The following is a 24,704-nucleotide window of genomic DNA, read 5'->3' as shown; positions in this document are numbered from 1 at the left end:
AACAGGAGAAACTCACTGATGCCGTTGTACACTGCTGTCTTCACCCTGCTTCTCATCAGGTTCCCAGCCTTATGTAACTAAGCCTTCCTAAGTCTTCAGAGCCACATTTCCCCCCTCTTGGCAGCAGGCTTCCACTGTGCCCTGCGCTGAACCCCACTGCTGTGTGCAGTGTGACGGGTAGAGCTCCAGTTGCGTCAGTTTGGGGGTTGTTGCTAGGCAGAACATGCAGCATCGTCCTTGAGGCCTCCAAATGTCATGTTTAACCCTGCCAGGGCTGCAGCATGGCAAGAGATGGGGCCAGCTGGGGGAAGTGAGAAAAAAACCTGTAGGTGCTTGGAGAGGGCCTGCATAAACTTCTGAAGGTTACTCATGTCAGGTTTCAGTCAAAAGAAGAGAGAAACTCTGCAGCCGTCAGCAGAAAGCAGTCCAAACAACTTCAATACAAGATGTTTCTCTGTGAAAGGGTTTTGAAAGGTGCTATTCCTTGTCCATAGGCTTGAGGGTGGTTGCAACGAGAAGTCTGCCCTCCAGTCTGGGGCTGAGGATCCTGGCTAGACCTTCTGGCTGCACTCCACACCTTCCAACCTCCCTCCAGCCCTGAATCCTTGGCCCCCATTGTGGCCTCAGGAGTGCCCACTGCAGTACTGGGATCAACAGCAGGTCATGGCTCCCCAGCAGTGTCACCCCACCCACAGCACTGAGGGAAGGGGTCACTCTTTGCACCTGGGGAGGTACAGCCTTACTGCTGTTTGTGTAGTGAGCATGAGTTGAATGCAAGGTCCTTCCTCCTCCAACTGAGGTCCAGGTATAAACAGGTAAAAGTCACGGTGACCACTGGCCTCTGCAGTGAAGGCATCAGCAGTCTGTTTGCTCAAAGATTGGCAAGTCCCTCTTGTCTCTGAGGAACTCTTCCGTCTCTGGCCCTTTGCTGCTATGGCAATAAAGGAAGACTTGGAGCAGCCCTTGGAAGGCAGGAAGAATGCATATGCCTCTCATTTATCCTAGCCATGCAGGCATTATGAGGCAGGAAGGCATAGGTTCACATCACTTAGCAAAAAAGGCCTTCTGGGAATGGTATCATCTATGGTTTGCAGAACCATCAGAGAGGGAAGAATTGCATAGTTTCTGCTGGCTGCCAGAATTATGAGTTCACTTGGGTCTTGCAGCAACCCAAAAAAATAAAGAAAAGGGAAAGGCAAAAAAACTCTCCAAACCAATGACAACTTGAGCTTCCTTTAATCCTTCAGGTCCTGGTGCCTCCAAAACACTGGCTAGGGAAGTGCTTTCCTCCCTTTAGCTTTTGGAGCAAGATGCCTCCCAGTTGTAATGAAGCCACAAACTGCTGTTTGTCAGCTGGTGCACTGGGATCCCAGAATCTCTGAGATCAGGAGAGACCGATGGCTTCCTCAGGCTTTACAGTCCCTCAGTCCACTCTCAGTGAATTGCAAGGTGCTAGTGCTGGAATACCTGGACTCTGCAGATTTGCCCCCAGCAGTGTTTGCAGACTGAGGAAAGTGGTGGCAAAGAATGGCAGCCCAGGCACTCCAGGAAGCCAAGCTGTGTCCTTAGGCTGCTCCCAGAAAGAGTTAATGCACAGCCATGTTCCAAGTGTTTGAAGTGACTACAGTTGCAAAGGGGAGGAGAGGTCATTTTTGGGTGGGGAGAGCAACCCTCTCTACGAGCCAATGGCTAAATGATTCAGTCTCAACGCCCAGTTTTGGGGATTATTTCATGGGCAAGAATTCACAGGACTTTCCTCTCAAGGGGATTTGTCCCGAATGAAAACTAGGGACTGGACCCCCAGGCTTGTTTGTGTCTCCCTGTCTGTGCTGTAGAAGGTAAAGTGCTGTGCTCTGGTGCCTTGCTTCTTTCAGGGGGGTAGTAGGGAGTTCTTCCCTGGCTGCCTGCATTGAAGGTATGTATTGTGCCTGTGTCTGCAGCTCCAGGTTTCAGGAGAACCATGTTGCAGGGTGGTGTAAGGGCTCTGCTAGAATAGACTGTGTATTTGGGACACAGCCTGGCTGTTGAATTGAGATACATGGCTCATTTCTAGGCTCAGTTTTTTGTGCAACCCTGCTGTATATTTCTTCAACTGACTTTCTTCTGGTAGAAAGGAAACCCAGAAGGCTTCAGCAGAAAAGCTGAAGTCTTGCTTTGTGACCCTGTTGGATCAGCCTGAGTTGCTATAAATGGCCTAATAAGGCACAGCTGGTAGAGTAACTGCAGCAGTATGGGGCATCTCTAGGTGCATGCTTCACTGAAACAGTGAGAAATTTGTTCAGATAGCAAATCCTGCCTGAACTAGGCGACACTACAGCCCTTCTGGCTCAGTCTGTGTGGCAAGGAAGGGGAAGCTGTGCTGTATCTGCGAGTCTGGGGCTATGTAACTACCATCAGGAAAGGGCCACTGTTCACTGAATTGCTTTTCAGTGGAGCAGAGAAATAGGATAGAATAGAAGGCATAAGCAGTTTGTGGCAGGATTACAAGGTAGCGTGCCAGTATCAGCAAGAACGGACTTTATGTCTCAGGAGGTCTGCCTGCTCTGTGCCCTATCTCTAACCTGCAGGTGGAAAGCCCTGAGTCATCAGCAGTTTGTAAGTTAGACTCTTCCTGCCTGGTTTAGCTGATGTTCTGGGTATAACATGCTGGGATGTGTAAGTCACTTTTGTGTCCATTTTTGGGTCTTGAAGGCAGCTGTTCCTCTGCTATGCCTTGCTTGTTACTCAGCTTCAGGTGGGACTACAGGCGCTTTGCTTGGGGCAGGTGCTGCCTCTTGGATTTCCCTCTTGGCCGTACCAGCCTTGTTCCATTTCCTAAGCACTGCCTTTTGCTCTAGGCTTTCTGGGCTGGGCTGTTCTCTGCCGACAGAAGTAAGTGTCTAACCTCTATCCTGCTGCTGCCCAGTGCATCCTGATAACACTGAAGAAGAGCTACCTTTTTGGCATCTGGTATTTGATTTATAGTGCTGCATTTCTGTCTGTAGACTAGAGGAACATTCTAGATATGGACACACATAGTGGGCCGGCCCTTGTGTTTTCAGGTTGAGGTGTGCAAGTTGTTAGCTGTGGGGGTAAAGTCCTTCTGTCAGTGGAATACTGAATCTGCAGTCAAGCAGTGACTACAACATGCTGCTAATTCTTGGCTGCTGGCTTTAGCGGGGCTTTCGCCTTCTCACTGCAGCAGGTCCATGCTAGGCAATGGTGGAGCTAACACAGATAATTGCTTTTATCTTTCCCACTGTATTGCTCTCTTACTTATGCTTGGGGTTTCACTACATCCTGGCACCAAATACAGCCCTACTTGCTGCTACTGCTTTGTCCATAGGGAGTAGGTAGGGTCTACAGCTTTCAGAAGTTTTACTTATGGGCTGCATCCCCAAGTGGACAGATTCCTTGTTTCACATGTGTTAACTAAGCCCAGGAAATTCACTTTGCACTGACAGCTCTCAGGATGGACTCGTACCTGATCCAAGTGAATGGCCATGGAGATCATGCCCCTATGCTGGATGTTCATCTCAAGAGCACTGGGAACACCATATCACCAGGGAAGGCGAAGGGTCGGAAGCCAAGATGGGCTGTCAGGGCTTCCGAAATGTCAAAGAAGACTTTCAATCCTATCCGAGCCATCGTAGACAGCATGAAGGTGGAACCCAACCCAAAGAAAGCCATGATCTCCTTGTCCTTAGGTGAGCATAGTCCTATGGCTGAAGCCACCAGGTATTCGGGTCAAACTGTGTGGCTGGCAGATTGCAGGGCTCTGAAGCACAAAGTTTGTGCGAACACCAAGGGGTAGGTCAGACAACCACACAGCTCTGTGCCTGTCACAGATCAGTGAGAACTTTACTATTTTTTCAATCTTTGAAAAGGAGACCCGACGGCTTTTGGAAACCTTCCCACAAATGATGAGGTCACACGGGCTGTGAAGGAGGTTTTGGACTCAGGACAGTACAATGGTTATGCACCATCTGTTGGTAAGTTGACAAAGCTCATCCTATGAGAGTTGGATGAAGGCATGTGCCAGCTCCTACCCCACAGCAGGTATACGGAGCCAACAGACATCTTTCCATTAGTATCCTACAGCTGTCCTCACCAATAGTCACATGAATACACAAGTATGTGTATTCCCCAGATACACCTGTGTGCTCTTTCCTGCATGGGCTGTGTGAGATCCAGAGCTCCTGCAGAAACTGTTTGCTGCCCCAGCCATTGGTGCAGACAGGGTATCAAGAACCCAGAAGGGCTTGGGACTGTGTGTCCCTGCTGTGGGTTATAGCCAAGCTCCTTTCAGATCTGCCTTAGCCAGGACTCCCCTTGGACTCCCTGACTTCACTGACACCATGAGCCTTGTTTGCAGTTAGTGCCAAAAGCGTGCACAGAGCATAGATCACACCTGCATCATGGGACCCTCCATGTGGTGACAGGGAGGGCTGCCCCAGTGCCATCACTAAACAGTGAAAGCCATGTCATCACACTTGGCTTCCTTCTGGCTCAGAAAACTCCCGGGCTACCTTCCATTCTGCTCCTGTCAGTTCTGTCCCTAGGACATGCTGGGGCCAGAGCTTGCCTCCCTGCCCAAAGTTTGTCCCTGCTCTTGGCTATCCTGGCCCAACCTTGGGGCTGCATGGTGCTTGGCCTGAGGCAGGAAAGTCTCTGCCACCCTGGGACACCACCAAATGGGCTTTCCCTGGCTGGGCAGCAGCTGTGAGCCTTGTACTGGTAAGAAGAAAGAAACAGTACTGTTAAGAAGAAGGAAAGAATCTGTAAAAACCTCCCTTCCATGTTTGATTCCTCTTTCCTCAGGCTACCAATCCTGCCGGGAAGCTGTGGCTGCATACTACAACTGCCCAGAGGCACCACTGAAGGCCCAGGTACTGGTGCACAGCCAAGGTGCTCCCACTGCAGTGCAGACAGGGTGCTGCTGCCTGCAGACCATGGGGCATGGGGGCCCTACCCCAGCTCTCCCTCCCTGCCCAGTTACAGAACTAAAGGCTATCCAAATCACCTTGTCCCAAGGTGGCCTCCTACTGCTCTCATCCCTTCCCTGAGCCCTTCACCTCCACCCTCCCCAGGAGGAGGTTGCGCTTTCCACCAGCTAAAGTCTTTCTGCTTTCAGCCAGGCTCAGGCACTGTCTTTTTGGCTGAGAAGCTCTACCTGGCAGAGCTGAGCCTGGATGTTATGTCACTGCTGTGTGTCTAGAGTACTTCAGAGTGGCTGTGCTTCCCACTGACCTGTCTGTGCTCTTTGCAGGATGTCATCTTAACAAGTGGCTGCAGCCAGGCCATAGAGCTTGCCTTGGCAGTGCTGGCCAACCCAGGCCAGAACATCCTGGTGCCACGGCCTGGCTTCTCCCTCTACAAGACTCTGGCATTGTCTATGGGGATAGAGGTCAAACTCTATAACCTCTTGGTAAGTGGTGGCAGGCCTGGAAGGGGCAGCCCGGACATTTCTCCTCTCAGAATTATGCTGGCCCTGCCTGGGAAGTGGGTGAAGGGGACATGAGTAATGCTGGGTGCCCTGGCACACCTGACCTTGTGTGGCAAGTCCAGTTCCTCAGCTCTTACTTCCCCTTCTCTTCACTTCACTAGCCAGAGAAGGCCTGGGAAATTGATTTGGAACACTTGGAGTCTTTGGTGGATGAGAAGACAGCTTGCCTCATTGTGAACAATCCATCAAACCCCTGTGGCTCTGTGTTCAGCAAGAGCCACCTCCAGGAGATCCTGGCAGGTGAGCCTGCCTGTGTGTTTCTGGGGCCTGGGGCATGGTTGCAGTCTAGTGTCTGTCCCCATTGCTCATGTTTCAATCACTGCAGCACCATGGCCCAGGGCTTTGCTTCTGACTGACTCCACCTCAGGAATGAGGGCTTGCTCAGTGTGAAGGTGTTGCCTTATCTGGGCAAGAACATGCGGAGCATGTGTCTTCCTCAAAAGCTCCGTGTGACTTAGACTGCTCATTTGTCCCCTCTGGCTCTGCAGGGGGAGTGTTCACAGGAGCCCTGTGCTTCCTGAGCCCTGTCCTGACAGGGAGGGCTGTGCTGCCAGTTCCCACCAATTGGAGCAGAACTAGGCTGAGTCAGGGCAGAGATCCCCAGTGGTCAGGCTCTCCAAATGAACAGTCTGTAGGTAGGAAGATAGGGACCCTGTGCCCTGAGACAGAGAGTCCTTCAGAGCCCTGCCAGGCCCTGCAGCAAAGGGCAAATCTGTTCCCATGGAGGATGGAGGGTGGCCAGGCTGAATGCCCTCTCTCCCACAGTGGCATCAAGACAGTGTGTGCCCATCCTGGCTGATGAGATCTACGGAGACATGGTGAGTGTCAGTTGCAGTCCTTTGCACTCCCAATGCTACCTGTCCTTTTTGATGCACGTAATCCTTGGCCATGGCAGCCAGGTCTCTAGAGCTGAGGGACAGCTCCACTCCCCTGTGCCTGGGTCCATGCCTGGAGCTCCTACTCCTTTGGTGCCCAGTTCTAGGGGAACCTGTCTTGTCCAGCTCCCTTCCTCTTCCCAAACGGCTTGCTTTTATGTGAGTGCACTTACCATGTTCATACTTTGAAGATGTGAGTTTTCACCATTGATTTCCCATCACTTCCCTGCATCCCTTCTTTTTAAGCCTCATGCACATGCCCACAGTTCTCACAGTAAGAGGCAGAGACAGCCCTAACACAGTCTCCTGTCATAGGTGTTTGCTGACTGCAAGTATGAACCCATTGCAACTCTCAGCACAAATGTGCCAATCTTGTCCTGTGGTGGCTTGGCAAAGCGATGGCTAGTCCCTGGCTGGCGGATGGGCTGGATCCTAATTCATGACAGGAGAGACATCTTTGGTAATGAGGTGAGAACCGCTGAGTGTTGCTGTCATGGCAACAAACACGCAAAGTCTTCAGTATGTGGATCACCAGGTCTTTAACTGATACAGGCAGATACTGCTCTTTTGTTCTCATGTGGGTGTCACCCAATTGTGCTTACGTGCTTTTCTGCGCCTCTAGGCTCTTCATGTCCCTTCCTTACTCCATCTGCTCCCAGACATGGCCTTCTACCCACATCTACACTGTAACTCCGTGTCTCTGCTGCTCATTAATATATGCCTCGTCCTTTTTTCTGCGCTTCTAACTTCTCAAATAGCTCCAGTGTGCACTGAAAGTATAGCATGGCTTATCCAGCATGTGGAGTCCATGTGTGGTGTCTATGTGCTCTTACATGGTTTCTCTTAAAAGTAGAACAAAGCACCTTGCAGTGCTGCCAGTACTTTATCTGGCTATTTTTCAGCTGTGTTACAAGGACAACCATCTACTGCAGTGACCTTTCCACCTAGAAGGCTCTCTGCAGAGGAGGAGGGAGAAGAGAGGACCAAATGAGTGAGCAGAAAAGCTAATGTTGATTGTCCTTACCTGGCTTTGAAAGTGTGGATTGTGGGCACAAACCTAAGGGAAATGCAAAGTTGTATTTGGAACAGCTCTGGCTTTATTTGTGTTATCTATATTCCACCCTGGTTTGAGTCAGATTGGGAAGCTCCAAAGTTGTCTCTGTTGGCATTTCAATCTGCAACAGAGGAACAGAGAACGACACTGTAAATGGTCTTCTAAGCCTGGCACATAGTCAAACAAATGTTCTTTAGTCCTCTGTATGCTCACTGAAGAGAGGGGTGTGAACAGCTGTAGAAATACAGGAAGTGGGCCTTGGAGCTGTTCCTTTCCTTTAGGGAAACACTATCTAAGCTGCAAATATGATGTTTTCTCAGATCAGGGATGGCCTTTTAAGACTGAGTCAAAGGATCCTAGGACCGTGTACAATTGTCCAAGGAGCACTGGAGCGTATCTTGCACCGAACACCACCTGAGTTCTACCACAACACCCTAAGCATCCTCAAGGTAAACAGGCTGTAACAGACCAAGAAGGTCTGTTGGAGGGAGTCCTTTCTCTCTAGTTCGTCATCATTCCCCTCCTCCCCCCCACTTGGAGGTGCAGTTTTGGCTGTGATTAGGATGGCCCAACAAATCAAATTCCAGCAGGAGACATTGTAACGGGCAGAAATACTGGCTGTGATAAGTTTCAGGCAGCCTAGCTTTGCAGCTGGAGCTGCTGACCCAGGGGATGGAGTTTGGCATTGACTTGCTGAGTTCAGCTCAGTAACACCTGCTGTACGCAAGGCCATGATCTCCCATGCTGTTTGCATTTGTTGTCCCTTTATTTGCAGTAGGCAAACCTGTTCATAGTCCCAGTCCAGAGTTTGGCTTCCATTTGTTGAGCTGCTTCCTGGAATTTCTCTTGTTTTGAAATTTCTCCTTGTTGCTTTTCAGTCCAATGCTGACCTTTGTTACGCTGCGTTATCAGCTATCCCTGGCCTTCAGCCTGTCAGGCCTGCCGGAGCCATGTACCTCATGGTAAGTGAGGATCACCAACACTCACACTAGGTCTGGTTGCCAGAGCTGGTCGGTGTTTCAGATTGGTACTTGTCACCAGGTCTCTGTTACTGTGCATTTTCATATTGTCCTGTGTGGTAAATGCATCCCTTGGTCACTTTAGAAGGCCAGGACATGTTCACTGCTCACAGACCAGAGGCTGGTACACTTCACCCACTTGCTCCTGCACAGAACTCCATGTACTTTGCAAGACAAGGCTGTTTTACCCGGATATGAAGCCAGCTGGCAACAGGAAGCCCCTATACAACGAGGCAGATTATCATACCTCCCGTAGAAGATGCAGCCTTCTTCATACCAGCATGCCTATCTTCTGCCTGTGGTGTCGCCTCTTCTTCTGCCTTTTCCCGTGCCTGTTTGCTTTAAAGTTTATAATGTGCTGAAATTTCCTTTTTCATCTCATCAAGCTCAATTGAGACATTTATGACACTTTAACACATTTTAAATTTTTCTGGTTTTCCTTTTTTATTGTTCTGTTTTATTGTTTTATTGACCCTAATGTCTCCAGTTTTTCATTCACTCTTAAAATGTGGACTCCAGAACTGGAGAATACTGCAGTATCTGTCTCACTCATTTCTATAGATAAATCCTTATCGTTTGACCCTGTTTCCAGTTTTACCCAGAGCTATACAGGTCATTTTGCTTATGCTTTTTATGTAGAGGCACAGCTCTAAGATTCTTTCACACTTACTGTATTTCTGCAGTAGCTGACCATCTATTTCAAATTAAATCATGTGGTTATTTTTGTTTTCTACTAGCTCTTCAGAACTTCTGTATGCAAATTATCTCTCAAATTATCTGTTTAAGAATATTTTCATGAGATGTTTGAAATCATCTTTGGTTATAAAAGTCAGTCTGGATGGGGCCCTGAACAAGCTGATCTAGTGGGTGGCAGCCCTGCCCATAGTGTAGGCATTGGAACTAAATGAGCTTTAAGGTCCCTTCCAATCCAAAACCATTCTAGGATTCTATAAACAAATGGCCAGAATAGCCCTGTATTCGAGAGATGGACAGCCGCCTTCTTTCCAAATATGGAAAAGAAATACTTATTGAAGATTTTAGCATTTTCATGTCATTTTACCAATTATATCATCCTACAAGGATTTATTTTGTTCATTATATTCTAGACCTTGCTATATTTCTTTTTATTTTAATCCAAAACATTAGTTCTTTTCTTGCATGACAGAATTATTAATGCATATTGAGTTCTCTACCAAGCTCTGTCTCAATGTCTTATTTATTTCTTTTCACTTCTGATTGGTTACTGTGTCTTTGCTATCAGGTGATTTTTTACTGAAGCTGCATTTATCTGAAATTCCAGCTTTAGGTAGTTAATGAAGGCTTTTTGAGAAGCCCAGTTCTCATTTATATGTTTCTGTCTTGCGTCCCAGGTAGCCCAAGTCATGAGCAAAAATTGAGGGCAGACAGCTGCACTTGACTGGGAAGTTGTTGGGCCATGTATGTAAACCAGGACACTGTAGATAGCTTTGGTGCCCTTAATTGCCATGTTACATCCCTCTCCTGCAGGTTGAGATTGAGATGGAGCATTTCCCAGAGTTTGAAAATGATGTGGAGTTCACTGAGCGACTCATCTCGGAGCAGTCTGTGTTCTGCTTGCCAGCCACGGTGAGCCTAACACTGAGAGCCCCAAGGAGCTGCAAGTCCAAAGCATGGTGGGAGAAGCTGTGGGGGTTTGCATCCCTGAGCTCTGAGGACAGGCTGGGAGTTGTGTATGCAAGTGTCCTTGGTCTGTAACAGTGTGTAGGAGCTGGCTGTCAGCTCCAAGTGCTGCGTGTGGCAGTTTCTGGCTCACTAACAGCCCTCAGTCAGGCTGCCAGGATCTTCCCAGCTCCAGGCTTGCCCAGTATTTCTCAAGCTGGCAGAGCTGTATCCCTGAACTCCATATACCCCCACACCTCCTTGCTGAAGGTGCTCCCTCAGAGGACTGCTCCCACCTATGTTCCTTTCCTCAGTCTCTTTCCAGCCCCCCACCCCTGCAGACATAGGGAAAGCTGAGAACATCTGTGCCTTGCATTCACTTCCAACATTGGATATGGACAGGGCCTTAAATATTTTCCAGCCCTCTCCTTCTCTAACTCCTTTCAGCCCATTCCCTGCACAGTCTGGTCTGCACAGTTTGCACAAAAGTCCTCTGGCCTGTCACCCTCACAGCATCATGTCTACACAGATGGAGATGGGAGATTTGCTTGGAACAGGAAAAACAGTCTAAGGGAGCGAGAACCAAGCCCTCCTATTCTACACTGACCATATTCATGTGCTGATGCAGCTCATGGTGCCAATGCAGGGCTCTAAAACTGGCACTATCCCAGGTAATCTGCCAGCTTCATCTTTTCTCGTTTCAGTGCTTTGAGTACCCAAACTTCTTCCGCGTAGTGATCACCATGCCTGAGGAGATGATCTTGGAGGCCTGCAGTCGCATTCAGGAGTTCTGTGAGATGCACTACCAGGGTGCTGAGGGGGCCCAGGATCTGGAGTGTGACAAGTAGCTACAGCTGGCCCCCTGCCTCTGTCAGGCTAGACCTCGTATGAGGCAGCAGCCAGGCAGGCAAGGCTGCTTCCAGCCAGCCCCACCTCTCTCTGCCTGTAAGCAGCCACTGTCCTGCTGCTCCACTTTTTGTGCTCCACAGACTCCTTAGCATTATGGGAAGAAGAAGCCACTTCTCTCTCCTCCACTACAGCTTCCACATCCTCTTGCTTCCAGTCTCCCATGTCTCCGTAGACTCAGCATCTGTGCCCTGTCTTGGTCTGTGCTGCCTGTGAACCAGCTGCAGGCAGGGACAGAAGGCTGTCCCTGGGCCAGACCCTGTGGCAAAGGCTCTGTTGGCCTGTGGCTCCTGTGCTGGCCACACTTCCCCTTGGGGTCAGGAGAAGGCTGCTGTCTTGGAGGAAAAGAGAAAAGCACCCACCTCTCACTTCCCTGTGTTACCTTAGGAGGCCAGAGCTCTTTATACGGAGCCCTTTGTGTGATAAAGGGAGTAAGTTATTGTAACTTTTTTTATTAATAAAGATTCCGACATGGCAGTCCTGCACTGTCCTACTGTTGTGCTAGGTTGGGCTTGGTCACTGTGTGGGTCACCTTTGCTCACCCCATGGTGTTGCAGTGCCCCAGGCATGTCCCCACCTGCCGAGGGCCATCCTGTGTGCCAGCAGGGATATGGTGAGAGTGATTCAGACCCCCAAAGGAACCCACCAACCCTGAGAGCAGGATGGGCCCTGCAAGCTTGGCACAGACTGGAGCCTGCCCCTGCTGCCCTGATGATGCTGGCAGCTTGCTGTGGCAGCCTGTCCACTCCCCACAGAACAGTCCTGTCTGCACCTTCTCCTTGGCCCTCACAGCCTCCTGCACTGTGGACCCCAACAGAGCAGTGTGTGCTCTGCTTGCTGCTGCAGGGAGGTAACTGTCCCCAGGACTGGAGCCAGCCATGCCTAAGTACTCAAGGCTGGGGCAGCCACACATTTCCTGCTGTAGTGGTGAATCATGGGGTGGCACCCCATGGCTCATACTATATGTGGTGTTTGTGACATGCCAGCAGTACCAGGGTTACTGATTACTGAATACATCAGCTCCATAAAGTAATAAGGAATTAGTGGCCTGTTGTCTATTCATTCAGTGGAAATGGGAGGATGTAACGACTAGATGATAATGCCCATTGCAACACGTGTTCTGGTGAGCTGCTCGGGAGCCATTGCTGGAACTGACAGAGGGGCAATTTGTGGAGTGCCTCATTTTGCCACCTTCAGCTCTGTTCACCTGTCCTCCCACAGAATTGGGATTCACAGGTCAATCCTGCCTCCCCAATGGCAGGAAAAGTGAGCTAGCTCTAGATTACACACTGCCAGTCCTGCCAGGTTCTGTAGCTGTCTCATTGTCTCCCCTTACCTTGCCCAATACAAAATCTGGGTACCAGTACTCCATTAGAGGGGAGATGTCTAAATGGGAAAGATAGCAGTGTATGAAAAGGTTTTTGATATGTCAGCTGTGTGTCCATGCTGTGTCTTTTCCTTTCAAAGAAAGCAATCCCAGAACAAAAAGAGAAGAAGCTGGGGCTATGGGTGAATGGTACACAGCTTCAGAGATTTCATGCCATTAGACCTTCAAACAGGGCTGAATAACCTGAGCTGCTTAAGACAAAACATTGATAAGTAACAAGCTGGGTGGTGCATGAAGGGTCAGTTGGGCCAGGAGACCTTTACAACATGATGTTGCTGCATTGTTATGCCATCTTGAACCTACATCAGCTTTCAAGTTCCATCTGCTTCCTTCAACTCTTCTCCATGTACCTTAGGTTCTGTGGCTTTAATCCCCATTACTAATAAACAGATCCCGGTTTTAGAGAAAGCTGCTCCTTTGAGATCGCTCTTCCTTCAGGAACCCCTTTCCGAGTCCCCTCAGAGATGTCTGTTAACATGCAAATACTCTGCAATAGTTAACACAATCCTGTTTCTTTTTAACCCAGCAGCATTTGACTGGGAAGGCTGAGAGAGCCAGAGACAGAGGCATATAGATACTTCATAAATCTCAGGATATTTAGATTTCTCAAAACCATATCCTCCATTTTCACCTTTGGTAAACATAACACTGCCTTTTGACCACACCTAGGTTTTCCTTGATGCAATAGCAAACTAGCATTAAACCACAAATATGCTGGTTACATTTTTCAGGTATTATACTCACAGATGCTTTGCGTCATAGTGTGGGTGTAGGCTAGAGCACTCTGCCAGCCATACAAACTAGCCTAAGCTGGACTTTGGAGGTACTTTGTGCCAAAGAAAACCCCTTCAGCACTGAGACCAAGGAAGAAGTCAAGACACGGGTCTGAAGCTGCTCTTCAGGGATGCTCAGACAAGTTCTGCAGAGCTGTAGCAGGACTGCCCCAGCGCCCTTATAACTGATTGTGGGGAAAATAAGGGAAGATTGGCAAGGAGGATTGTAAACACGCTCAAGTGCCTTGCAGGTGAAGTGTAGAAAAACACATATATTATACTAATTGTTGTTTAGTCTTGTATGTTTGATAAGTGGTACATCTGTGTTTAGATAACACAGACCTGTGCTAGACTTAGGACAACCCCATTGAAAATGCTTGATATTCTGCTCTGCTGCGGTAAAGATCAAATCTCAGGGGTAAACTATGCCTGTACTAATCCCTGATATACATGTGAAAACATCAGGTTTGGTGATCCTTGAGCATGGACCAGGCTCCACAGCGCTGGCACATCCATGTTTGTGTGCCTCTGCCTGGGTCCTGCTTTGAGGATCCCCTGGTTGGTGAAGTAATGGAAATAAATTTACTCTGCTCTGCATTTCATCTGTGGTTTTGCGGTTGTTCCTGCATCCTGCCTATGCCAGCTCACACACGGATCCACAGCCATCCTCCCTGTCTTAGCTGGGGAGCAACAGTGGTATACTCTGGCACAGGCTTGCAGTGTGCTTCTGCTCTTTTCTGTGATGTCTGGACTGGCCATATTTAGGATTAGGGTGATCTACCTCAGATATGGGGACCTAGGCAAGGAGGCAACCTCATGCCTAGTGCTCTTTTTGGGAAAGGAAGGAACTTCTCACCTTATGGGCAATGCAGGTGAAGTGTACTAGTCCTCAGCTTCCAAAGGAGCTGGCAGTAGGTTCAACCCTGACAGGGAAACCAGCACTGCAGGCAAGCTGGGCTAAATTGCACCTGCCAGCAGTGAGACCATCAGCTCCCCCAGGTGCTTTAGGAACCTGGATGCAGCCCAGTTCCTGGCTTTGGCCTCACCCACTCCCTCTTCCAGTAGCCCTGCCTGCCTTCAGTAGGTCTGTCTACCAGAGGGGTCCCTGGCAGTTTTCCTGCCTTGGGGCCATGGCCTTTGGTTGCAAGAGCCTGTCTACACTGGCTTGCTCTCTACTGTCAGGTACAGCATGTAGCCATGCTGTACACCTGCAGTGGGAAGATGTGGTTTTCACTGATCTGGACCCAGGATGGTTTCAAGGAAGCAGTCTGGGGGATGATGGTGGAGGCCCTGGTAAACCAGAGCCCAGCCTCTCCGGGAGCTCAGGTAAGACTTGAGCATTGCATGGCAGTGGAACCCCAAGGGAAGGTGTCTGTGAAAGACTTTGTATGTGAGGCCTAGAACATAACCTTGTTCTCCCAGGATGTGCTGCTCTGTCAGCAGCCAAAGGAGCTGACCTCCTCTGATGGCATTACCCACCAGAGGCACATAGAGGTTTCCACAAGCATGAGAAATGGCCAGGGAGAGACCGTGAATGTAAGAGGAGGTGGCAGCAATGGGCTGGGAGACAGTACTTACTTGAGGTGACTGTGAGGGATTTTGTAAACCAGAGTGTGAGAGCGTAGAGGAGCTCTGCAGGAGAAGGAAGGCTTAGCATGGTCGAAGTCATGCTATTGACGGGACAGCCACACAAGACACATCCTCAGCAGGGTTCCAGTAGCTAGAAGGCACCTACCAAGCTAGCTAAGCTTAACAACTGGTCAGAACAAGGTTGAGGTTGCAGGTTCTACGCTAGCCTTCAGCCTCTGTCCCCAGCACTGGGAGAGCCTCCCGAGGGGCAGAAGCACTGGGATCTTCCTCATGGTTTGGCTGTCTGGCATGGGCGCTTACAGTGCTGGGAGCCCAGATCTATACCAGCCCTTTGCTTTGTTATGTATTGTCTTTAGTTTCCTTATTTGTCTCGGGTCAGTGTTCCCTGAAGCTTTGCCAAAGCAAAGAGGTGTTGTCAGTAAGTCCGAATTACTTATTTCCTGGATGCCTGAACAGAAGTAGTTGGTGCTAGCACAGGGTCTTCTGCACGCCAGTGCATTGCATGGGCTATGCATGCTTCAGGTCTGCTTGTTGCTATTGTTTCTCTCAGCTCTAAACTAGCTGTTCTGCTCCAAGCTTCAGTTCCTGTGCTGGTTTCAGGTTTTAGACTGCCTATGTACGTAAATAAGGCAGAAGCTGACCAGGGAAATTAATTCAAAAGTTGAATAAATGTTGCAGTGGGGATACTGCAACACGCATATATCAAACTAGGAGTCCCGTGGAAAGGAAATATATATGGACAGACAGATTCTTGATAGCTGTTTCAGAGATGTTTATTTCTCCAGCCGCATGGCCGGAGCTCTGCCCAGGAACTGTTCCAGTCACGGGACCAAGGGTCCTTCTGCCCGCGCAGGGAACACAAACCAACCAATGGGAACGAGGCTGAGCAGGGACAGGGAAGCCCCGTGTCTGTGCCCTCAGGGCCCCTCTCCCAGGGCTACACGGCGGGGGAGGGACCCCAACACCTCACCCGTTTTATTTTAATAAAAGGAGAATGAAAACAACTGGATAAACATAACAAGAACAGTTTCAAAACAAAACAAGCCACCCTCCTGAGTCTTTAAATGTCCAAACAGATTCTCTGGAACATCTTAGGGCTGACGAAGGGAGACAGAATTCTCTGAGCATGCTTTGTGGGGAAACTGAGGCAGGAGAGGGTTTAACTTCTTCCCTCCCCCTTTTCATCCCCCACTCGGCATTGGAAAGGGATTTTTGGGGAAACAATTGGCAAAAGCATGGTTTTGTGAGGGAAACCATGGATGAAAAAACGGATTGGGAATACACTGGGGGTAATAGGACATAGGGTAAAAGGGAAAGGTGGGATTAGGAAAGGGAGACTGTAGGGGGGACTTACAATAGAGATACTGTCTAACATGACTACGATTTTTTGCATATATACTGCCTTTTACAGGAACACCATCAGGCCCAGTGACCTGCGATGCTTGTAACCCTTTTCTCCCTAGTACAATATTAAATTCCACCACCTCTCCATCTCCCAAGCTTGGGATGTATTTTTCAGGGTTATTCTTTTTAATAGCAGTTCTATGCACGAATATGTCTTGCTGGTTGTCACACCTTGTTATAAAACCATAATTTTGCTTAACATTATACCATTTTACTATCCCTAAGGTCTTAGTTACTATGATCTTTTTCCGAGTGGCTGCTGTTTTCTGTCTCGCTGCGTCTTTGCTCTCTCCTTCGGTCGCTCCCGTGTTGGAATTGTCGGGGCTGCTGGTGCCTGCGCGCTCTTCCCGGGGTCGCGTTCGGGGCTGCGCGGGCCGGGCCGGGCCGCGCCGCTCAGTTCTCCGTGCGTCGCCTCCTCTGGTCGCAACTTCGCTGCCGCTGCCAGGCGCTGCACCCACGTCTCGGCCGGGCCCCCGGGCGACGACTCCCCCGCGCCCTGCTCCAGCGCGTGTTTCGGTTCGGCGCGGCTCCGTCTCGGTCGGGCATTCCCGGGGCTCGCTCCACCACACGCTGCACGCGGCCGGGCAGGCACCGCCGGGTCCCGCCGCTCCTCGCTCCGCCACCGACACTGCGGCTCGCGTGGCTCCGCCCGCGCGCGGGAACTGCCTCGCTGCTGCTCGGAGAGCGCTCGGTGCACGTGGCCTGGGCCGCACAGTCCCTGCGCCAGGCTTCCCTTCGCCAGGACACAGCTGACATTGCTCAACAGTCTCGGTAACTAAATAATATTCACGAGAATATTCTTCCATCGGCATATATTTTGACTCAAATATTAACTGTGTCCAAACGGTTTTCCAAAAGCCCTTGGTAAGAATTAAATCCCAAGAAACATAGAAAAAGTTCTTAAACAACCATGCCAGGAAGTGTTTCAGTTCTTTCTGAGCTTGAATCAAGCTAAAATTTACAAATCGTTGTTCAAGAATCGTTTTAAGTTTAAGATAAATGTCCATATGCGGCTCGGAGAGCCAAGAGTCTTCCCACTGTTCCTCCATAGTTTAGATATGGAATAGCAAAGCAAAACCGAGAAGAGGAATCCGAAGTTTCCAGGGTTTACTCACACAAATCAGTCGCTTAGGGATCGGGGATCGTTCTGCCCGCATTCTCCACCATTTGTTGCAGTGGGGATACTGCAACACGCATATATCAAACCAGGAGTCCCGTGGAAAGGAAATATATATGGACAGACAGATTCTTGATAGCTGTTTCAGAGATGTTTATTTCTCCAGCCGCATGGCCGGAGCTCTGCCCAGGAACTGTTCCAGTCACGGGACCAAGGGCCCTTCTGCCCGCGCAGGGAACACAAACCAACCAATGGGAACGAGGCTGAGCAGGGGCAGGGAAGCCCCGTGTCTGTGCCCTCAGGGCCCCTCTCCCAGGGCTACACGGCGGGGGAGAGACCCCAACAAATAAATGCTTTTTTTTTTTTAATCTGCTCAAGCCTTTGAAAAGATGACTGCACAGTAGTATTCAGTGCTTTCATAAAGCCTACATATTGATGCCAAAGGATTGGCATATCTTGGGCAAACTACATACAGCTGTAACATAAGTTTTGATGCATCTCTGTTCATGCAACTGTTGGCCAGGGAGGAATAATCCTTCAGAAAGAGCCACTCAAGTGGTGTGGCCTTTACAAAGGTTTTCTAACACCTAATGACATACAGGTAAATCCTGTGTGTCAGTGCAGGGCATGGCAACATATACCAGAAGTCCAGGTTGCACTGAACATTGCACAGTTCTCTACAGGGCCCTACCTGGATCACTGCCAACTTCTCACCTTGTTTCCCAGCCCAGGGTTACCAGGGCTTGACCATCTGTGTCTGCAATGCAGCAAGTGAAAGGGAACATGACCTCCCCCATTCAGATTGTCCCTCCTGCTGGAAGGACCAGCCTCGCCCAGATTTTTTCTTTAGCTATCTCCTATACTCCACTTGCCCTGAGAGCAGCAGTGAGTTCCTCGGGAACAGAGGGCACCATTAAGAGGTCTCTATCTCTCCAGACTGTGTGACAGACTCTCTAAGATCTGGAATAGGAATGACCCAAAGCAACTGTCTCTGTGTGGAAGTACTTCTCTTGAGCCCAGTGCTGCCCTGTTTCACTACCTTACTTGGCACAGTCCCATTGCAGCTCCAGCACCCTTGTGAATCATTAACAGGCCAAGTTCAACTGCTCCTTTCACAGCTTGTCCTTTCACACCGTTTTCTTTCCCAGCCCCCTAGATGTTTAATTCAAACAAGGTACAGACAAAGAAGAGTCAAAAAGATTTCATGGGAATCTGCATCTGCTGACAACACGACAAGCAGCCAGAAAAATAGTAGGAAAATATGCTCTATCTCTGCACTCATGGTGGGCAAGCTGGTCCTCCTTGCAACTTGTTTGTCCTTTGCTCTGACACTCTACAGACATCCCTGTTCCTGCTTTTACAGGCAGCAGTCTCTTTTGGGTCTTGCAACAGGAGTTAAAAGTATTTCTCAGGTTCCTTCATGAACTTTCTGGCCTTGCTCCTTTACTAGCAGCCCCTGGTCATTTGCACCCCTGCAAGAAACTGCCATTCCCATGCTTTTTGCTTAGTGCAGGGTGGAGTTTTCTAGTTTTAGGCTGGTCAAAGTAGGCGGGCAGTGTAGAGCAGTCAGTCCTAGAGCTGGGATGTACACGAAGAGGACAGGAAGGGGCAGGCACAGGTGTAGGTAGGACCTAAGTACTTGTGTATATGAGACCCCAGCATGAAGGCAGAGCACCAGTTTGTGAATGCACAGTTGTTCGTGTGACTGCATGGAGGTGTGTGTACCACAGCAGTGAATGTGTGTGAGGGCAACAATCAGGTCTGGTGGTGCTTCAAGAGGACTTGTTAAGGTGAGATTTTCAACCATTTCTTGGTATCTAGTGTGGATGCTCTTGATGCCAGCAAATTGTGGCAATTTTCTTCAGACAGAAGCTGAGGGTCTGGCTAGAGGGTAGTTCCTGCTTCTCCAGACTGTCTTGTCAGTGCCCCTGCTCAGCTTTTCCCACTAGTGACAGTCATGCCAGCTGCTCACCTCTGAATGGGCAGATGACTCCTAATTCTGCAGAAACTGACCCGGCCAAATTGAAGCAGCATTTGAAAAAACTATGAGCAACCATCAGTGCCATCAAAGAGCAGTGACTGGGGCTTCTCTGGTGCCAGATCCTCTTTGCTATACTGCTGCCATTACAGCAATGGGGAACCTGTACAGGTCTGGAGAACTCCCTCAGACTAGCAGAGCACTCAACATTAGTTTGCACAGCACAAGGTGTTTCTGGGCTGTAACTGTCTCACACCTGCCAGAGACGTGCACAAGTTCAGTAAACCTGTACTCTGGTGATATGGTGCCCAATGCTGAGTGTGTTTCATGGGTACATTTCCCTTGGGCTTCCTGCTGCTTTCTGTAATGCTTTTCCAAAGTCCCTGTGTGTTTCTGGAAAAGTGTAAGTCTCTGGTTGGTTTTTTGGGGAGGGTTTTTTGGGGGTTTTTTTTGGGACTAGCTGCTGATTGGGCAGTATTTGCTGTGGGAGACTCTAACATGGTGACACTGGATTGTTGTATCTTTCAGTAGTTTCTATATTGCATCCTTTGTGCCCTGAGATTCTTCCAGTTCTTTCTGCTCTCAGCCAAATCTTGGTTCATCTCTGTTAGCACACAGTAACAGTGTACTTTTCTTGTTCTGCAGCTGAGATTGTCTCAATCATTCTGGGCTGACCTTTACTTGGCAGCTCTGTGAGGGCTTCGTATTTTCACTTTTGCTATATGAAATTAACTCAGTCACTAGTGACTCTGGATGTTTGCTGTAGAGCAAATGTGGTTAAACTTGAGACCTTAGTTTAGAAACATCCCAGCTCCCATGATTGGGAAATACGGTGGTGAAAAATAAGGTTATATAATTAGTATTTCTCTCATATTAGGGAATGTATGATAGATAGTATAGTATGATGCTGCTCTTTTATTCCACTTCATCAGGCACACAGCTCATTTCAGTCCTTCTACTCTCTGTGGAACAGACTTGTGAGGGCAACAATTATCACTGTTTCTTATATAAGAGTGAAGAAGCTGTTGAAACTTTGGTCTCACATGAGGTCATTTCTATCAAAAGCAGGTCACTCTGTGAAATGTCTAAAACATCCAGCTATCCTACCCTGATTTGATTCAAGATAAAAATTTACTTTTGTTTCCTGAAAAATACCTGATTCCATTGTCCGACTCAGGCAACTTACATGTAGGTTTCCAAAGAAACAACTATTTCAGTGGTTTTAAATCTGCCTGGGTATCTGTCTTCATGCCATTGTTCATGTCTGTTCAACAAGAGTTTTTTTCTCAATTTATAGCTTCTGGCTATATTCCAGGAACTCTGTCAGGAGCTAGAATAACAATATTAATGGTGCCAGATAGAAGTGATATCATCAAAGTTCATTTGGAAGCCAGGACTTTTGGTAAACACTGCTTGTATTCATTTGCAAGGAGGAAGCTGATATATCACTTACTTTTACAACAGTCTTTGTTTGCAGCTCTTCCTAGGGTTGGTCCAAACAGCAGCCTCATTCAGCTCCTTGTCGGACCTAAACACTACAGGCCATTTGTCCAACCAAAAAACTCAGAGAGCTTCTTATCCAGGAGATCAGAATGATGTGGTCCCTCACTAAATGCACAGCCCTATCCTTACAAGACATTACTAAAGTAAAATTCATATTGTGGTAGCACCTATTGGCAACAACCAGGCTTACCCACTGGGCTGGGTATTGGCCTCACTCAGGAAAATTATAGTTGCTGCCTTATAAACCCTAAGCTCAACACAAATGCACAGCAGGTAGCTCAGATAAACAAGCCAATTTATGCATATATGTTGGAGGCACAGATTAGTACTGTTCCTAGTTGGTTTGCAGCAGTGACTGTACCTGAAAATCTAAAACATCAGTACTAGAGGAACTGAAATCATGGGAGGAGGCACCCCCATGCAAATTAGCCTGAAAGCTTTGCTGCAGAGGAAAACTTAGGCGGGGCATAAGGAGGAGGTTAGGGAAACTTTGGGAACATTCATAATTACTGTGGACCCAGATGACATAGCAAGCATGTAGCAGGGAAGCAGTGTCTGCATTGCAGCCGGTTGAGTCCCTTTATACCTCTGCTGCTTGAGCAGGGGGGCTGCTGCTCTGCATGGGCATGGCTGCCTGAGTCTCGTGCAATTGTGGACTGCACAAAAGCAGTGTACACAGCTGTAAGGGCCTGGGCTCAGATGCTGCTCTGTCCAGGATTAACATCTTGCCCTAAAGGCCCTGCTCTCTCTGTCCTGTCTTGCTGTGGATTTCCCTGGGACTGACCATGACTAGGAACCAGAAAAGTTTTTCAATTTTAGTTCACCTTGGAAAATACAAAGCATCTGCACTGGCAAGAGAGGTCTGTCTCCACTGTGGCACAGCTAAACTGCCAACTCGGCAGATGGTGATGGGGAGCACTCCGTGCTGCCTGGGCTTCAGTGCTGCCCAAGGAGCCTGTCCCCAGGGGTGGCCCATGCTGTGGACACCCAACCTGTATTTGAGGCACAGTCAGGCACCGCTGGGGGACAGAAGGAGTGCGCACAAGACAGGAGTAATTGGCAAAGTGTGCTTTTATGTACTTTAAAAGAAATTAATTAATTCTTTCTGCCTCAGATCCCATCTTCAATGGTGTACTTCCTGCAGATTCCTGTGCCAGCTGGTATTCAGGCTACAAATTGTCCCTGTGGCATTTTCATGCCGTGTCCCCAATGGCACGAAAATTATTAGACATTTTCCAATAATTCAGTCATCCTGCACAGGCAGAAGAGAGGTTTAGTGTATGAAATAAGGAGCCAGCTTTGAGCAGACCTTTGAGTTCAACTAGCACATTCTATTGTACCTCTTCTCATAAAAGACCTATAGGATAAGTGGGGTTGGAGGGAGGGATAGCAGGTGATGGTCTTTAAAAAGGAATTAGGCTAAGAAGGGGATTAGTAGGGCAGGTAAGCAGTTAAGCCTGCCTACACGAAGATGGAAAAGATAAACCCTTGTAGGTCTTTCTAGCAAAATTGCCTACAAAGCTTTGTCTGTGGAGGAGATACTGTGCTTGGATTTATTACAGTGCCAAGCTTCTTCCTTTGGTATGTGAAGTTTTTCCAGTGGTGACAATAAATGTTTCCTGAAATTTCAAAAGGAGTATAATCAAAACAAATGGAAACCTACATTGTATGTTTACAGCATTTTGGCATAAAAATAATTGTAAATATTGGTCAGACAGAGTAGGTGTTTAAAAGTAACAATGTGGAACTGTTGAATTCTCCACAAAAAGCGAGGTTTTACATCTTTCCTTCATAAAAATTGCCAGGATCATTTGCAGGGATTATGTACATGAAGCACACGTTTGTGTGTACACACTTACTTCAGTGCACTCAACTAGCTCTTAAACTTTGATGAAAGTGCAGACAAGCTTTTCAGTATCTTCTAAGACTACATTAGAACACCTTACTGACAAACAGTGGTTTTGTTGCAGAAAACCTTCAGTCCTCCAGTACTTACATCCTTTGCAAAGACTCCTTGTGCTGTGGTTGTCACAGTGTCACTAGTAGTGTGGCAGCTTTCCAAAACCCCGTGCCTGCAAAAAGATGCACAGGAGCCTGATGCACCACACCCTGCCTTTTTCATCATCTTGTGATGCTGAACTTCTCTGTCTCTGCAGGTCCCTTGCAATCATGGTGAAGTCTAGAAGAGTGCAGGTGCTCCTGATTCTGGTAGTTCTGTCCTTCCTTTTGATCCACTTCATACCCTGCAGCAACAATGCCCACATGAAAGAAAGACCTTCTCCTGTCCACATCCTCATTCTCTCCTCCTGGCGGTCAGGATCTTCCTTCACTGGACAAATCTTCAGCCAGCACCCCAGTGTCTTCTACCTGATGGAACCTGCATGGCACGTTTGGGTTAAGATGTACCAGAACAATGCCAAAGTTTTACACATGGCAGTGCGGGACTTAGTCAGGTCGGTCTTTCTGTGTGACATGTCTGTGTTTGATGCTTACATGTCTAGCCAGAAGAAAAAGTCTGATTTATTTCAGTGGGAGACAAGCCGAGCCTTGTGCTCCCCCCCTGCCTGTGACTCATTCAGTCGCAGTGACATTATCACAGCAGGCAATTGCAAAACAATCTGTGGCAAGTACCCATTCAGCAAGGTGGAGGAAGCTTGTAAAACCTACAGCCATGTTGCCATCAAGGAAGTTCGGTTCTTTGACCTGAAAGTTCTCTATCCCCTTCTCACTGATCCATCCCTGAACCTCAAAATCATTCACTTGGTACGTGATCCTCGGGCTGTGTTCAGGTCCCGAGAGAATACAATGGCAGACCTGAAACGTGACAGTAACATTGTTGTGGGGTCTCAGAAGACAAAGGGAGAAATGGGGCCCTACAACACAATGCAAGTAATCTGCAAAAGCCATGTTGAGATATACAAGGCAGGAAGTCAGGCCGTTCCCACCTTCCTGAAAGACCGGTATCTGCTGGTTCGCTATGAAGACATTGTCAGAGACCCACTAGCAAGGGCTGCCCAGATGTACAGGTTTGCAGAACTCCATTTCACACCAGAGCTTCGGAAGTGGGTCCACAACATCACCCATGGGAAGGGTCATGGAGCACAGGCCTTTGATATTGGGTCAAGAGATGCGCTGAGAGTATCCCAGGCCTGGAGAAAGACACTTCCCTTCCAGAAAATAGAAAAAGTGCAAAATGTGTGCAAAGATGCAATGGATTTGCTGGGCTACCGGCTTGTTCAGTCTGAAGAAGAACAGAAAAATATGTCTTTGGATCTTTTGTTTGCCCAGAACTCCTCTGAGTATCAAATTTTGAAGGCAGAAAAGCTGGTCTCTACACCTACCCTCTGAAGGCTGCAGAGTGCAGAACTGTTCACTAGAGCAGAAGAGGACAGAGGTGCAGGCATAGAAGTGTAAGAGTGTGTGCATTGATGTGCATGGATGCAAGGACAAGTAGTACAAGAACCCTGACGACATTCAGGAGAGCTCTCAGCAGCACAGGGTCACTCTCCAAGACCCCTGGAGATTCAGCCACAATGGAGGCTAAAGTAATGCAAGTTTGTTTTCCAAATTAATTATGTTTAGGTTGGAGCATACAGAATGCCAAAGGAGTAGGACCAGACAGCAGAAGCTCAAACCCCTCACAGACCACAGTTGGACTAGGAAAACCACATGGAGCAGTTGCACTGCAAAGGAAGAGGAAACATAAAAAGAAGCTGAATAAATAGAACACTATTTGTCATGCTGCCATGAAGGATACGTAGTGTCAGAAAAGACGCGAGGATGACCAGACTTTTGGTTTCTGGAAAGATGTTGGGTTTGGGGTTTTTTGGGGTTTTTTTTGAATGGTTGAGTTCTCAAGTCCAGTTTTCCTTTTGCACCATTCATGTGCCTCAGTACACAGCCTTGGTGGCAAAGCTAGGGAAATGTTTGTGTTCACTTATTGTATAATGGGAAAATGGAATAAACCCGCTATTG

General features: G+C 48.4%; 2 protein-coding genes across 3 annotated transcripts; both read left to right on the top strand.

Annotated features, from left to right (window-relative positions):
- Positions 1–1,729: 1,729 nt before the first annotated feature.
- Positions 1,730–11,460, top strand: TAT (tyrosine aminotransferase). The gene is made up of 12 exons (XM_032121520.1): positions 1,730–1,838; positions 3,444–3,686; positions 3,867–3,971; positions 4,801–4,868; positions 5,249–5,407; positions 5,587–5,725; positions 6,251–6,303; positions 6,676–6,828; positions 7,735–7,863; positions 8,293–8,376; positions 9,940–10,038; positions 10,776–11,460. The coding sequence occupies exons 2-12, from the start codon at positions 3,452–3,454 to the stop codon at positions 10,917–10,919; spliced, it is 1,368 nt and encodes a 455-aa protein (XP_031977411.1). The 5' UTR covers positions 1,730–1,838; positions 3,444–3,451; the 3' UTR covers positions 10,920–11,460.
- Positions 11,461–14,283: 2,823 nt separating this feature from the next.
- LOC116449742 (carbohydrate sulfotransferase 4-like) lies at positions 14,284–24,701 on the top strand. Of its 2 annotated transcripts, none has more exons than XM_032121522.1 (2): positions 14,284–14,463; positions 22,886–24,701. In XM_032121522.1, the coding sequence occupies exon 2, from the start codon at positions 22,899–22,901 to the stop codon at positions 24,075–24,077; it is 1,179 nt and encodes a 392-aa protein (XP_031977413.1). In that variant the 5' UTR covers positions 14,284–14,463; positions 22,886–22,898; the 3' UTR covers positions 24,078–24,701. The 2 variants fall into 2 exon arrangements, with proteins under 2 accessions (XP_031977413.1, XP_031977412.1); XM_032121521.1 differs by lacking the exon at positions 14,284–14,463 and adding an exon at positions 18,829–19,038.
- The last annotated feature ends 3 nt before the right edge of the window (positions 24,702–24,704 follow it).

This window comes from Corvus moneduloides, chromosome 12 (assembly GCF_009650955.1).
Source record: "Corvus moneduloides isolate bCorMon1 chromosome 12, bCorMon1.pri, whole genome shotgun sequence".
NCBI lineage: Eukaryota > Metazoa > Chordata > Aves > Passeriformes > Corvidae > Corvus > Corvus moneduloides.
This window is presented reverse-complemented; position numbering and strand designations above follow the sequence as displayed.

Excerpts from the sequence above, each read along its gene's own strand:
- LOC116449742 (XM_032121522.1), top strand. The coding sequence starts at position 22,899 with ATGGTGAAGTCTAGAAGAGTGCAGGTGCTCCTGATTCTGGTAGTTCTG.
- TAT (XM_032121520.1), top strand. The coding sequence starts at position 3,452 with ATGGACTCGTACCTGATCCAAGTGAATGGCCATGGAGATCATGCCCCT. Across the intron at positions 3,687-3,866 it reads CATGATCTCCTTGTCCTTAG|GAGACCCGACGGCTTTTGGA; the intron begins GTGAGCATAGTC and ends ATCTTTGAAAAG. Across the intron at positions 10,039-10,775 it reads TGTTCTGCTTGCCAGCCACG|TGCTTTGAGTACCCAAACTT; the intron begins GTGAGCCTAACA and ends TTCTCGTTTCAG.